Consider the following 16,399-nt stretch of genomic DNA (forward strand, 5'->3'; position numbering starts at 1 on the left):
AATTGAATAATGTTCTCGAGAACCCAAATTACATGCTTCAGGCATCTTAAATCCTTCAGGGATTTTCATATATATATCATTATCAAGTGAGCCATATAAATAGGCTGTAACAACATCCATTAGGCGCAAATCGAGCCCTTCATGTACTGCCAGACTAATTAAGTACCGAAAAATTGTTGCATCCACCACAGGTGAGTATGTTTGTTCATAATCAATTCCAGGTCTTTGCGAAAATCCTTGAGCTACAAGTCACGCTTTATATCTTACAATTTCACCTTTTTCATTTCTTTTTCGCGTAAATACCCATTTGTATCCTACTGGTTTTACGCCTTCGGGTATTGGAACTACGGGTCCAAAAACGTTTCGTTTTTCAAGGGAGTTTAATTCTGTCTCGATTGCGCTTTTCCATTTTGGCCAATCATTTCTTTGTCGACATTCATTAATAGATTTTGGTTCATGATCCTCATTATTCATTACATCTAGCGCTATATTATATGCAAAAATATCATTAATATCAACTTTATCTCGGTTCCATCTTATTCTGTTCATGATATAGTTTATCGAGATCTCTTCATTTTCACCAATTTTAGATTCTTGAGTTTCTGCTGGAACTCCAATATTAGTTATAATTTGATTTTCTTCTGGAATTTTTTTCTATCATATCCTCGACTTGGCCATTTTCATTCTTTGCTCCTTTTCTTTTTCGAGGATTTTTATCTTTGGAACCGATTGGTCTTCCACGCTTCATGCGTGTCATAATTTCATTAGTTTGTCCAACAGGGACATCAACTTTTATTGGAGCATTAGCAGCTGGTACATGTGATTTGGTCACTTTCTTTGAGTCTGCGTCTGGCAATTGGTTAGCTAATCTTTGCAAATGAATTATCTTTTGAACATTTAGTTCACTTTCTTTAGTACGAGGATCAAAATGTGATAATGATAATTCATTCCAACTAATGTCTTTTCCCAGCTAATTATTTTCTCCCCCTAATGTTGGAAATTTTGATTCATCAAAATGACAATCGGCAAACCTAGCCGTGAATAAATCTCCTGTCATTGGTTCCAAATATTTTATTATAGATGGAGATTCAAATCCAACATAAATTCCCAACCTCCTTTGAGGTCCCATTTTAGTGCGTTGTGGTGGAGCAATTGGAACATATACCGCACATCCAAAAATTCTTAAATGGGAAATATTAGGTATGTGACCAAAAACTAATTGTAAAGGGGAAGTTTCATTATAGCTAGTTGGCCTAATGCGAATTAGTGCTGCTGCATGCAAAATAGCATGTCCCCAACAAGATATTGGAAGTTTAGATTTCATAAGTAATGGTCTTGCAATTAATTGTAATCTTTTTATAAATGATTCTGCAAGTCCATTTTGTGTATGAACATGAGCTACAGGATGTTCAACATCAATTCCAATAGACATACAATAATCATTAAATGTCTGAGAAGTAAATTCACCAGCATTATCTAGACGTATTTTTTTAATTGGATAATCAGGAAAATGTGCTCTTAATCGAATTAATTGAGCAAGTAATCTCGCAAACGCCAGGTTGCGAGTTGATAATAAACTTACATGTGACCATCTTGTTGATGCATCAATTAAAACCATAAAATATCTAAATGGTCCACATGATGGGTGTATTGGTCCACAAATATCACCATGTATACGTTCTAGAAATGTAAGAGATTCATTTTGTATTTTCGCTGGTGATGGTCGAATAATCAACTTTCCTTGAGAACATGCAGCGCATGACAATTCATTAGATTGAAAAATCTTCTGGTTTTTCAATAAATGTCCACATGAATTGTCTATTATTTTTCGCATCATTATTGATCCGGGATGGCCTAACCGGTCATGCCAAACTATAAACATATTCTTATCTGTAAACTTCTGGTTTACAATAACATGTGATTCAATTGCACTAATATATGTGTAGTATAAACCAGAGGAAAATATAGATAATTTTTCCAATATGCATTTTTTATTTGAGATTTTGCTAGTTATATAAAGATATTCAACATTTTCTTCATTAGTTGTCTCAATATGGTATCCATTTCGGCGGATATCCTTAAAACTTAATAAATTTCTTTGAGACTTAGAAGAATATAGTGCATCATCAATATAAAGTTGAGTTCCTCCATGTAACAACAATATAGCTCTTCCGGAGCCTTCTATTAAATTTGTACTACCCGAAATAGTACTAACATTGGCTTCTTGCATTACTAAATAAGAAAAATATTTTTTATCTTTAAGAATGGTATGAGTTGTTGCACTGTCGACAAGACATATCTCTTCATTATTGATGTCGCTGTTAACCAAAGAAATATTCATTCTTGAAAGAAACAAAAAAAAACTAATCAATATAAAAAAAATGGAATCAAGGATACAATAAATGACTAAATAAAATTTTATTTCCTTAAAAAAAATTACAACAGAGATACTCCAACAACAAACAATAAAAAATAAAATTTTATTATTATTATTTTTTTTTTCATCACTAATCCAACAACAAAACAAAAATTTATTAATCTATTTATTTTTTATATCCTATCAACACTAATCAAGTGATTAGTTTTTATTGTCTTTGGTAAAGAAATCAGCAACATCCAAATGAGTGACATCAAGTTGGCTAATATCGAAATTGTCATCACAAACAAAATTTGTTTCGATATTTTTCTCCTTATTCTTTAGTGATGCTTGATATAGGTCAACAAGATGCTTTGGTGTACGACAGGTACGTGACCAATGACCTTTACCACCACAACGATAGCATGAATTCTCTTGTTCTTTATTATGCCCACTTTTTTCTTTCTCAGTTTTTTCTTCATTATTTTTCCACTTCTGGTGGAGAGATATGTTCTTAGAATGATCACCACGATAATAACCTCGGCCGCGGCCATTGCCACGTTCTTGAAATTGTCCAGAATTGTTATGCATTGCTACATTCACTTCAGGGAATGAAGCAAAACCAGTTGGATGGGATTCATGATTTTTCATCAAAAGCTCGTTATTTTGTTCAGCCACCAGAAGGCAAGAAATCAATTCAGAATATTTCGTGAAACCTTTTTCACGATATTGTTGTTGTAAGAGTATATTGAATGCATGAAAAATGGAGAATCTTTTTTCTAACATATCTTGATCAGTAATATTTTCTCCACATAATTTTAGTTGAGGACTAATTCTAAACATTGCTGAGTTAAACTCACTTACAGTTTTAAAATCTTGTAATCTCAAATGCATCCATTTATAACGAGCTTTTGGGAGAATAACAGTTTTCTGGTGATCATATCTTTCTTTTAAATTTTTCCATAAAGTAAGTGGGTCTTTTACCGTAAGATATTAAGCTTTCAATCCTTCATGAAGGTGGTGACGAAGAAATATCATTGCTTTGGCCTTATCTTGTTTAGAGGCGCTATTACTTTCTTTGATTGTTTCTCCAAGGCCATTTGCATCTAAATGAATTTCAGCATCTAACACCCATGATAAGTAATTTTTTCCCGTAATGTCAAGAGCCACAAATTCAAGTTTGGCAAGATTCGACATATTGATACTATCACAAAAATATTAATCCAGTTAAATAATATTCAACAAAATTAAAAAAATAATAATAAGGAATGGATCTAATTTTTTTTTTTTTAAATGTTGCGCACAAATATTAGTTAACTCAAATATATAACCTGCAACGCAATGTAAACTTTGTTATTTTTTTTTTTTTGTGTAATCATGAAAGAATTATAAACTTTATTATTTTTCCAGAGAGCAATTCATTCGTACATATACAGAGAGCAAAACAAATGAAATGAAAGTTTATAGATCTTGAAACCTTTAATCATTATAATAAAGCTTTGTTAACTATATATTTTGAAAAAAAAATTTGAAAATTATAAATTTATGATTAACATGTAGCTTCAATAATTTAATCCTATAATTGAACTTCGGGTCAATTGATAAAATTGATAAAATGGCTTCGGGCCAATTTCATTAACATAATTTATATTCATATGGCTTCGGGACATTAAATTCATATAATAATATAACATATGGCTTCGAGCCATATCTTTAACATAATCTATGTTTAACACAAAATAATGTAAAAAGAAAACATAATATTATCATAATATAATATAAAAAGGTAACATAATTAAATATTAAAAATATTACCTTAAACCTTCAAATAGTAGAGCTCTCGTGCTGATAACGTGTTATAAAGCAAAAATAAACAAACACAAACAAGATGGAGAGAATGTAAATAATGACTATCTCTTATTCATATATTTCTCATGTGTACAATACAAGATTATAATGTTTCTATTTATAGGCTACCAATTGTAAATGAAAAGTCATTACAATAATAAATACAAAATGAATTCTAAATAGTAGTGGGATATAAATTCCAATGGTAATGGGGTAGTGGAGATTAATATTGGGAGTTATAAATGAATGGACCGTCCATTATATTCATAACATATATAAACAATTAATGTTTAAAGTATGAAAATTATGTCCTTCATCATATATGTCTGTGTACTTTGTATGAGACTATCAAGTTATCTGTTTAATTTTGTATGCTGCATTGTATTATATTAGTACATTATTGGGGTCAATTTTTCGTCTTAATATAATTTTCAAGAATCATTTTTAGTATATTTTTTTTTATTCTTAAGCATAATACACTTTTATTTTTGGAAAAATCCGAGTCCACTGAAGAACTTGTCGATTGTAATTCTGATTCGATTTTCAGAGCCATGATTTAAGGATGTTCTTGTATCATAATCAAATTGCAAATCAAAACAACACATGAGAAATACAAATAGTTATGAACTCCTCCAGCTTTAATTTTGCACAACATTTATTCTTTCCTTTTGCCTTTAAAAGAACCCTTAAAACAAATACACTTGATTAAAACAAACAACAGGAGGGGACCTCCATTTCACACAACAATCTCCAGTGTACTAACAAGTAACAACTATCTACCTGTGCTGCTGCTTACAAAAAACTGCTCACTAGTTCATAACTGTTGATTTTACACATATTTTTTAACATAGTTAAAATCCTAAGAGCTAACAAGCACTTGTGCTTCATTCAATTCATTTGAGAAGCCAAGCATATCACCTATTTGATTTCTGCACCGGCGCAATATCGAGCTGACAGTGCTTTACACAACACATATATATACCCCCACATCAAACGAGGGCTGCACAAACTTCCACTATTATTATTTGCGAGGAAAAAAAATGACACCCTTCTAAGGCTGTGTACAAGATCGATGCATGCATTAATCCCACAAAGGTTGGCTAAGTGTGCGGTACGATTGTGCCAACATAACCGATGCCTACTGTGAAGAAAGCAAATGCTTGAAGGAAGAGATATATGAAGTAATGGTTATTCCCAAATGCCATATCGTAGCATCCGCAGAAGAAGAGGTATGCTCCGGTTCCCAGCTCCAATAGGTGCAGCCTAGTTATATTTGGTAGCAATAGGTCACATAAAATTTATTCATTGCAAGAAAAGAAGATATATATTATAAGTACACTGCTATATATGATTATGCATTAAATATGTGCATACCTCTCGCCTATACGGAAGCGAGGTTTCTTGGTAGATTTGGCAGCTGTTTTAGTTTTGAGACCATCTCCAAGCTTTTCAGTGACAACCCATTCATTCACTCGTCCTGCTTCGAGCAAGCCTATAAAAGTAGCTTTTGTTCTGTGCAACGACATTACATTCTCAAAACAGATCCAAAATACCAGCAAATGAAGTGACCTACAAAGATAGCAAGATGTTAGTATAAAATCGCTTAATGTTGTTGTTACTCTTTATGAATTAATTAATGTGGATTTGAGAATTATTAATTAATTATACCTAGGAGTGCCGACGGCATTGAGGAGGGTGATCATGGAAGGAATATAAACAGCACCCCATTTTGGTATTTGTACCTCAGGAACCAGAACAGATGTAGGAATTACCACACAGTAAAAAACAAATGTTACAATATGTGCCACTACCTTCCTCACAAAAAAGAAACTGTAGATGACATGAATCTTTTTCCAGAGATTTACTTTCTGCGTGTTAAAAATCAAATGATCATGTTACTAAAGCAAAAAATAAAGTGTTAATAAAAATTATGCCATGTTGTTTTGTTGTAAAGGACTGACCTTGTTTTTGGCAATCTCCTTGAACATTTTTCTGAACAAATTGGCGGGTCCACAAGACCACCTGTGTTGTTGATATCTGTATGCTTTGAGTGTGCTTGGCAACTCATTCTTAACCTGAAACGGCACACAAGTATATAAGAATTAATTATTATTAATTTATAACATCTAAAACACAATCAACTTATTTGTATTTTTATCAGATAATATGGGGATTGACTCTAGTATATGTGCAAATTAATATGAAATCATAACTCATATATAAAATAAACTCTAGTGAGTCGAACTGGTACCTTGATATCACCAAGGAAAACAAATTTCCAACCCTTAAGGCTAGCACGAACCGCCAAATCCATATCTTCGACAGTAGTTCTGTCCTTCCAACCCCCTGCTTCATTCAAAGCAGATATTCGCCACACTCCCGCTGTCCCTGCACATGCAAAACACATACATTGTTGTTCAATCTAATAGGAGTTGTGGGAGATGAGACGTGTGGGGGCTTGATTATTTATCATTTACATACCATTGAATCCAAAAAAGGCGTAAGTGGAGGATCCAACTTCCTGTTCCACTGTGAAATGGTAATCCAGAGACATCTCTTGCATCCTTGTCATCAAGCATTCATCCGCATTCACTGCATCCAATTGATTCACAATTACATTTTATATTTTCGAATACCAAAGCTTAATTAAATCTGAGCAATTTCAATTGTTATTTTCCCCTTTGTTTACAAGAAGAAGAAAAATTCAATTTTCCTCATTATAGTGCTGTGAAATTACAGAAATGGTGAAGGCACATTTTATGGCAACTTGTACATATAATTTAAGCCCCTTAGGGCCTGTTCGGCAGTTTAAAGGGAGCGGGAATGAGAACGGGAATGGAAATTTTTAAATGACTGACATATTGTGCGTGTGGGCTGATTTTTGTGAATATGAGTGAATTATTTTTTTCCCACACGCACATTAAACGACCGAACAGGCCCTTATTGTGGCACTGTATAGGAGCATTAATGCATTATATTTTAATAAACAGATCAAGTTGTTGCTCTATTAAACTTGTACATCCCATCGGACCCATCATTCAAAGTTAAGGAGACCAATAAGCATGTCAAATCCATTGCATTAATTGTTCCTAGATTTGTTTTCATCTACCAAAATATTATAAAAAATCCTTGTGTCTGGCGCTGGTCGTTTTCGCTTATATTGCAAATGGAGGTTTTGTATGTTGAATGAACTAGTGTAAACCGAAAAGAAATTTATATTTATTTTAAAACAATGTGCTATATATTACTTGGTTAATTAATGAATTATTTCTGGGTAACCACATATGACTGACTGACTATTTTATTTTCTCTTTACTTTCGTAAAAATAAATAAGCATAGCTGGGAAATTAATAGGTAAACCTAGTGTCGGTGGAAATTATCCAATAAACCAAGAATAATTAATATTAAAGCAGAAGAAAAATATCAAGGAAAAGGAGGGAGATAGTGAGAAGAAGTGTCGGTGGGAAGAGGGAGACAGATAGGTCCCCTGCTTTAAAAGCTACTAGAGTGGCAAGTGGCAACTTCAACACCAACAAAGCATATAATTGAAAAAAAAAATATATATATATAGAAGTGGAGAGACTATAGATAGCAGCATAAAGTGCACATGGGTTCCGAGAGATTTGTCAGGCTTTCTGCTCCTTGCTCCTTATTGCTCCACGTATATCTTCTTATTATGTCCTTTTCTAATTAATAATTTACTAATAACCTCATCTTCTCAGAAAAAAGGATAAAGTGTAACAACTGCTTCTAGCTTGTGCCAATGCAGCTATTTTTTTTTGGCTGTTACTTGTTCTAGTCTTCATGAAAGGAGTGGGAAGTAGTTCATATGGGCATCTTTTAAAATAAAAATAAAAGGTAGAAAATGCATGCAGAATTTAAATTAAAGCTTGACCAAGTTGGGTAGAGATTAGAGAAGCAGTGGAATAAAGGCAATGATAACAAAGCATCAAATCGAGATACGTACCCCACAAATTGCTCTAAGCACTATGCTAGTATAGTTAACCCAGCCATGAGAGTAGTTACCATAACAAAAGGGGATATGACCCCACATATCTTGTTCTCTAACAATCTCAATTGCAGATATTAAAAAAAAAGTATAGGAATGCTATTGCTAGAACCTCCTGTGTTCTTTAATTTTGTGGTTTGTATTAACCATTACATACCTAACTACTAAAACTTAGGTGCAGTATAGGTCGAACCGTCGAAAGCGACCACGTCCCATCCGCATGACTCACATGAAACCAACTCTTATTCTTTTAATGCAGTCCCTAATTAAGAACATGATCAAACTGCTAGCTAGCTCACCGACTCCACAGTTGATAGATGCATTTGTTTTGTTCTGTTTTGTTATTCATTTTTTTTTTGTCTTATCAGTAATTTTGTTATATATATATATATTTATGAATTGTGAATTTGTGATGGATACTATTAGAACAGTAAGGTGAAAGGCAGGTTCGCTGTTGCCACAACTGCCCTCCAAATCTTAGCACGTGACTTTGTTCCTGTCTAATTTGCTGGTCCCTCTCAACCTTTTCATCCAACAAAGTGATAAACACTTGTGAATTAATCTTCCTAGCAAATATGTCTCTAGGACCAAACTACAACTCTTAGCATTCAATGTAAATATTGCTGTCAATTTCCAGTAATATATTTACTGTGGTGGTGCATTCATGAATTTATTTACTCCCATTTAGGAAACTTCTCTTGTTGACTTTGAATATTCTGTAATGTTGACCTGACCGACCCCAAAACAACATGATTTTTTTTTTCTTCTTATTTTTCTTTTGTCAATGAAGACAACATTTGAAACTCAGTCGACAGTAGTGGATTGATTTTACCCCAGTCGGGTATACCCGCCCGTACCCGCCGTCCGGGGTACCCGTGCCCGAGCTCGGGTATGGGTCGGGTACTCGGGTACGCGGGTACGGGCAAAAACCGGACCGGATCCGTTATTTTGGACCAATACCCGACCATACCCTACCCGAGTTTACCCGTACCCGACTAAATCCGTACCCGACTACCCGAGTACCCGTACCCGTATACCCGACCACTGTTCATCCCATTTCAAAATTCAAAAAATCTGATTTTTTTTCCCCCCAAACCAACAAAAAAAACCAGAAAAAAACCAACAAAAAAACAAAAACAAAAAAACCAGAAAAAAAAAAGCAAAAAGAATAAATAAATAAAAAATACCCGTACCCGCCCTACCCGTATCCGTACCCGCCTTACCCGTCAAGGGTACACGGGTAAGGGTATAGGACGGGTAGGGTATGGGTTTTAAAAATTATACCCGCCATACCCGTACCCGAATACCCTTGTACCCGAGACGGGTATACCCGGGGTACCCGTACCCGCCCGAGTTGCAAACCACTAGTCGACAGTAATTATAATTATAATTGTCCGTAAAATACACGTCTAGAAGCTTAATTTTTGTCTTTTAAGAGAATTCTAACAGGGAATCTAAAATTACCAATGATGATATTTTGTCCTTTATTGTGGCAACTCTCATTAGGAATCCCAAGTCCCGAAATGGATCTTTCAGCACCAAAAGTCGGAAAATGATTATTCTACACAAGTTAAATTATATTTATTCCAAATTGAATTGGTAAAAATTTCAAATTTTTTTGAACTTAATGTAAATTATTAAAACTGGGATCTGCAAAACAGGTGTATGTAAACAAGTAGATGAATTGGATGGATTTACTGGGGAGTCAAATTGAACAACTTCAAATTTACGAGAATCGAATTGAGTTTAAATTTTTTATAAAACCCATTGTAACTCCCAATTCTAAAAATTCTGATAACTCATAACTACAATGGAAAAATCAATGAATTATCAAGAATTTAGAATAGGCATGAAGGATTAATATAGCATAAATGAGGTGATCATTTAGTCAATTTTTTTAATTAAAGAATTTATATAGCTCAATAGAACAAATTAACCAAATGAGGTGAATCAAGGAATGCTCCTATTATATATTTTGTCCTAACGAAATGAGTTTAAAAAAACTTAATATAAATTAGAAATTGGTAACTTAAATCATAAAGGGTAGTGATATTATATATCATTCATCTTAAATGTAATGTTTCTAATATAAAATTTACAATGAATTCTATTAGCTGACAAAATAGGTTTTAGTTGAGTTCAAAATAAGAGTAGCAGATTTTAAGGAACGCCTTGTAGCTAGACACCAGACCAGAGCCATGCATGAAGCATGTCATTGAATAATTTTCTTGGTTACCAAAACACATGCATTACGTTTCCTCATAAGGCTTTATAAAAACATAATCAAGTCCATAGGAGGGAGTATGATTGAAGTAATTCCAGTGAAACTGGGTTGGAGCTTGTAAAAAGGAAAAATAATGATAATGTAAAGGAAAACTAGCATGCATAGCATAGGTTATAGGTGGGTTCCCTGAGAAAGAAATGCATGCCTAGGAGCCTCTTTTGAGTTTCTTGTCGGTGGGATTGGTTTACTGGGCCCCACAGTACTACTACTAAAACGTGGATCTACGAGAAGCTCGCGCCGGCTTCCACGCCGCGCTTCTCTAATCTCTCTGTCAATGTGGACCCACATCCCGCCATTTCGCAAATTAAATGGTTTCACCGAACTCTATATTATTTAATATAATATGATGTAGACATGTTGTTTATTTCCTCCAATAACATGAATGAAACACGATTACACGACACTGGTTTACTGGTTTATCATGTTAGAAAAACGGTGGACGAGAACATGCACATACCATTATATAAAATAAAAAATAACAAACGCATTATTGACTAGATTTAAAGACTATGACTAAGTCATTAGCATTGGCTGTCACTAAAAAAAAATTAGATTGACATTTTAATCCAGCATGTTCAAATGTAATCAGATCGGATCATAAAATACTCGTTATTTGGTGTGAATAAAAATAATAATGGACTGTAAATCCAGAGCTTTGATTTTAATAGGATAATTTAGATTAAATTGTAGCACAAAAAATGGACCAAATGCAAGCTGATGGAATTGCACCCTGGACCCTACCATGTTCTGAATTAAATTGTAAAAAGCGAGATAAAAAAAAAAAATTGCTCGGAGAAAATGTGGCAAAAAGAAACGAAGAAACCAGTCCACCGACACTTTTCCCCAAATATAATGAAACAAAAACAAAACAGCTTCCTGTCATAAAGTGTGCCAGAAACAAGGTATAGTTACAAAACTCTCCTTCTCAGGATCACTGTATTGTAACAACATATGTCATGTTGAAAAATCCCAAAATAGGCAAATTTCATTACAACTGCCCCTTTTACCATATATGCCCCAAATAACCAAATTTCACTCCAACTCAACTGCCCATATTACCTATATTTAATTTAGAGGAATATATAATTAAAAGATAGGTTGGTAGGAGCATGGATCTTGGTTATGTCATCTACCCAATAAAGACCTAGAAAGTCCCTTCTAGGCATCATTAAATTGTTTGTTTGACAAAGTGGGGTTTCATTAATAACGGTGATATGAGCGTAATTACTTAGTTGGTACTAAATAATGTTACATTAAGGGTCAAGCGTGCATGAACTATATTTATTGATTGAAGATACACTTGATTTTACGTGGCAATCTTCATATGATGGGTCCAGCATGCAAAGATAATCATAATTAAAAAATAAGAAGAAAAAAAAAACAGAGAGAAACACATGAAGCAGAGAGGTTCGTACCGAATTTCCAGCGGGTTTGGACGAGGCCGATTTCAGGGTTATGTACCAGGAATGGGATGGTACGCCACAAGAAGTCGGGTTCGGGTTGAAAATCTGCGTCGAAAATCACAACATAATCGCAGTCCTTGACATATCCATGCTTCATCCCCTCTTTCAGAGCACCCGCTTTGTACCCGTGTCTGTTATCACGTATCTCGTACTTTATATCGATCCCCTTGCTTGCCCATCGATCACATTCCAACTGTACCAGGTCCTGCACTGTGCAATTCACACTCAATTTGTTACCTTGTCATAACTTCTTTTATATATATTTAGCTCATTTTAGTTCTAAGGTCACTACATTGTAGGAAAGGCAATTGATTAAAAAAACTGTAAGTTTATTTGTATATGATTTTAACCTATGATACATTGTAAACTGGTGTTGATCCGGACCGTTTATTAGTTTGATAGAACGGATCAGATTACATGATAGACTCAAGCAGAAAATGTCACTATCTCCCCCAACGGCTGGAAATGAAGCAATTGGGTTACTATGTTTTGTCCAAATAAAGGTTTGTGTTTTAGTATGTTACAGTTACACACAAAAACATATTTGCTTTATATAATCTATGATTTTGATGCCACGAGTAAGATTTCTGTCTCGAGATACGGTAAGGCAAGGCAACAGGACAAAAGTCCAGATCAATTATCAGAAAGCACCGTTGGTTTTGTAATTGTACCGTACCAATACCAACAAATGCGGGGGTTAAAAAAATATTAACCCAAATTCACTCCCCAAGGCAAGAAATTAACCTGATCGCTTGGCTCCAAAAGAATTTAACAATGTTAAAAAAAAATCAAAAAAAATCTCTGACTGATTAAAAGTTACCTTAATGACTGGGTCGGTTGAGTCGTCGAGTACTTGGATGATGATGCGATCGGACGGCCAGGACAGCCCACATGCTGCTCCTATTGACAACTGGTACACCTGCACATGTGTATCATTTCTCAAAATTATGAAAACAACAAGTAATTAAAATGAAAAAAAAAAAAAAAACAATGAGGCATTCCTCAGATGTTTGTTAGTTGTTACCTCTCTTTCATTGTACATGGGGATCTGAATCAGAACCATGGGATACGCCGAATTGCCGAGCTCCAGATCATCGCGAATGGGCTCGAAACGGTACCGCTTGTGCGGGCCCCTGCCAAAGAGCTTGACGAGTACAATGACAATGGCCATGTACACTTTCTCGGCTAACAGCATTACCGACATTACAAGACATAGAAAAACCGATAGCTGAAGAAGCGGCACTATGACCGGCGCCTTTATTTGCTGCCATATCACACCTATTTGGTCTGTAATGTCGTCCCTCGTACCTTGAAATGTCTCCGGTAGAAGTGTTGTTGTTGAAAGCCGGTCCATTGTAAATTCGTTAATGCTCTGTTTCTGTCTGTCTATGAAGAGGGGGGAGATGGGGAGGAGGTGGTGATACTGGGTTTGTATAGGTACCTGTTTTTGTTTGATAAAGGTCCTTGAGGAAACTAAAAATTGGAAAGGATGGTTTTATAAAGGTGGGGTGGCAGGGGTTTGATGTTGATATATGGGTTAATTGATTTTTACCTTTGTTATTGTACGAGGAAAAAGGTCACTACAGAGGGAGTAGAAGCACACACAACGCAGCTTGATTAATTCTCCTTTTCTTCTATTTTATTTTTGCGGGTGTGCTGTGAAATCGAAATTGCTGGAAAACTCCGCAATTTGTGAACAAATTTGCAGAGGAAGAGAAACAGAGTGAAAGAAAGAAAGTGAGATTGCCCCCTTTACAAAAACCCTCACTCCAACTCCAGCTCCAACCTCCAGCAAGAAAATGAAATTAGGAGGGAGGGGAAGAAGGGTTATGTACTTGGTGTGTCCGATTTGTATATATAGATAGATACAGCAATTCCCTACGGGGCCAAAAAAAAAAAAAAAAAAGATAGTTACAGCAATGAATGAATAGATAAATGGGGGTTAATCTGTGTTGTCCTTTTATCACGGCTATGCTGTCCAAGTGGTCTCTCTCTCTCTCTCGTTTTTTTTTTCATTTTTACGGCTGGGGGGTTATTTCACTCGTTTTTTTGGGGTTTTCTGTTGAGCCTGTTCTTTTTCATAAACAATAAAACCAACCATCATTTGATGCGGTGATATTAGAAGAGACATTATTGTAATTGGCTTACATGTACATGCTCATTATTATTAATTTTGCGCATGAGGAGCTTTTTGTTCTTCGTTAGGTAATTTAGTGTTTATATTTCAAATTATAATTTTGTCACAAATTTTAAAGTAAATTGAAACTTACAAATCGAGATATATTTAACCTGGTGCATCCATAGAGATATGTGATTTATGGTGGTTAAATTGTACAATGTATCAATTAATCACCAATTACATAATTTGCTTAATTAGCAGTAAATCATAAAAATGTAGAACATAGTCAATTTATTGACATTAATAACATGTCTCCAAAATAAGAAACACAATTAAAATTTAAAGATACACCAGCATATCAAATACAGTCATACAGATAATTATTCAAACTTCATCATTAAATTCAACCTAAGCAATTAATTAATTATTAGGAGCATTACCTTCAAATAATAATTGTTTCTGGACAATTAAGAGTAATAGATGGAAATAGAAAGAAATAAGATTAATTAATCCACTTATACAATGACATAAAATTTCAATAAAATTTACTAAGGATTTTCATACCTTTTTCATAATTTTAAAATTGAGATTTAAATATTGGTAAGAATTGAAGTAAAAGTGTACATAAAGAGATGGTACAGTCGGAGCGGTTGCTTTATTTTTGCAATTCTTTTTGTCATCATCTAGTTTGAAATACTCAAACATGACAAAATAAAAGCATAGTATTTTGTAATTATTGCCATTTTATTTAAAGTTCACAACAATCGTAAAAAAATAATTTATCATGTAGTTGCCGTCATTAAATTGTCTATCATTAAATTAAATGTTTGAATAATCAATTTGAACCGTTAAAATTTATCTCCATATGAAAATGTATTTGCGAATCAAATTTTATAGTTTTTAGAATATTTTATACTATTTTTTTAGATAGGTAGAAAACCATTACTTTTGGATAGTTGAGAATTTTCAAAACATGTGATTTTTTATCTTTTTAAAAAAAATTACAAAATTCTAAAAAATATAAAATTTGATCTACAAGTATATTTTCATACAAAAATTGTATTGAACGATATTGATCAACTGTTTGAACTTTGAAAACAAAAATATATATAAAATCAAAAGTGCAAACATTTGTATAATATGCATATTACCATAGCCTCATAACAAAAATGTAGAATATTTCTATACTGCTAGAATTTCATTTATCATATGGACCAATAAATCAGACACTGTGCCGGTGCATGAACAAATGAGTATAGAATGTGTTTATCTAAAAATTAACTGTAGAAAGGACAGCGCAGAGGAAATCTAGGGAGGAGAAGAAACCGTGACGCGGGGTTAAAAAAACGAGAATAGCATATTAGCATATAGAGGCTGTGGCGCTGTGTAGTGTCAAAAATCGAATACTGCGGGTACTTTTACTAACGGAAAACCAGCTCCTGCTTTATTTAAATGCTTTCAATTAAAGTATCTCAGATAACAAAACGAAATAAAAAAAGAAGGAACACGTCGGACGGGAAGAACGGAGCCTCCACGTGGGGTCTCATGCGTTTGTTTGCATTGCATCTCCATGTTAATTAATTATAGAGGCTACATTAATAATATGCACGACGCATCCGTATTTTAGATTAAATTTTTGGTGCAAGTCAAAACAGTTAATATGAACTATTTAACATGATGCCTATATAAAATTTATTTGCAAACTAAAATTTGTATTAAAAATATGAAGCGTCTAATTGTCCACAGCTTTTTGTCCATCATATTTGTCCGCAGCTTTGACTTGCACGAATACTGTAAAATTACTTCTACATGCTATATAATTATACAATATATCACATAAAATATATCAGTTAATCACAAAACATCCAACAACTATTTGAAGTGGTCCTATGATAGTTAGAAAAAGATTGCAACGAGAAAAAAAATGTACTTTCAAACTGTACTTTCAGAAATTGCAGTTATAGGAAGTTATTGGCAGTTAGAGTTAGTTATTAGCAGTTATTAGCGGTTATTGGCAGTTAGAGTTAGTTATTAGCGTTTGCACTGGGTTGAATCTTGTATACTGTAAAATTGAATCTTGTATACAGTAAAATTTTCGATTGAATCTTGTATACTGTAAAATTGAATCTTGTATACAGTAAAATTTTCAATTGAATCTTGTATACTGTAAAATTTTCAAATAATACTGTAAATTTTCAATTGAATCTTGTATACTGTAAAATTTTCAAATAATACTGTAAATTTTCAATTGAATCTTGTATACTGTAAAATTTCTAAATCTAAATCATAAAATAATACCATGTATACTGTAAGATAAAA

At 33.7% G+C, this 16,399-nt stretch overlaps 1 protein-coding gene across 1 annotated transcript; it reads right to left on the reverse strand.

Moving 5' to 3' along the window:
- Positions 1-4,841: 4,841 nt before the first annotated feature.
- Positions 4,842-13,957, reverse strand: LOC144553030 (glucomannan 4-beta-mannosyltransferase 9-like). The gene is made up of 9 exons (XM_078301100.1): positions 12,986-13,957; positions 12,782-12,880; positions 11,914-12,166; positions 6,686-6,796; positions 6,456-6,592; positions 6,166-6,279; positions 5,873-6,072; positions 5,579-5,773; positions 4,842-5,467 (listed from the first exon to the last, which is right to left on the reverse strand). Exons 1-9 carry the CDS (start codon positions 13,313-13,315, stop codon positions 5,305-5,307), a joined length of 1,602 nt encoding a protein of 533 aa, XP_078157226.1. The 5' UTR covers positions 13,316-13,957; the 3' UTR covers positions 4,842-5,304.
- Between the last annotated feature and the right edge of the window lie 2,442 nt (positions 13,958-16,399).

The sequence above is a fragment of the Carex rostrata genome, chromosome 4, assembly GCF_964058835.1.
Source record: "Carex rostrata chromosome 4, lpCarRost1.2, whole genome shotgun sequence".
NCBI classification, from domain to species: domain Eukaryota; kingdom Viridiplantae; phylum Streptophyta; class Magnoliopsida; order Poales; family Cyperaceae; genus Carex; species Carex rostrata.

Excerpts from the sequence above, each read along its gene's own strand:
- LOC144553030 (XM_078301100.1), bottom strand. The coding sequence starts at position 13,315 with ATGGACCGGCTTTCAACAACAACACTTCTACCGGAGACATTTCAAGGT. Across the intron at positions 6,797-11,913 it reads CCAAACCCGCTGGAAATTCG|TGAATGCGGATGAATGCTTG; the intron begins GTACGAACCTCT and ends AATTGGATGCAG. Across the intron at positions 5,774-5,872 it reads AATGCCGTCGGCACTCCTAG|GTCACTTCATTTGCTGGTAT; the intron begins GTATAATTAATT and ends CTATCTTTGTAG.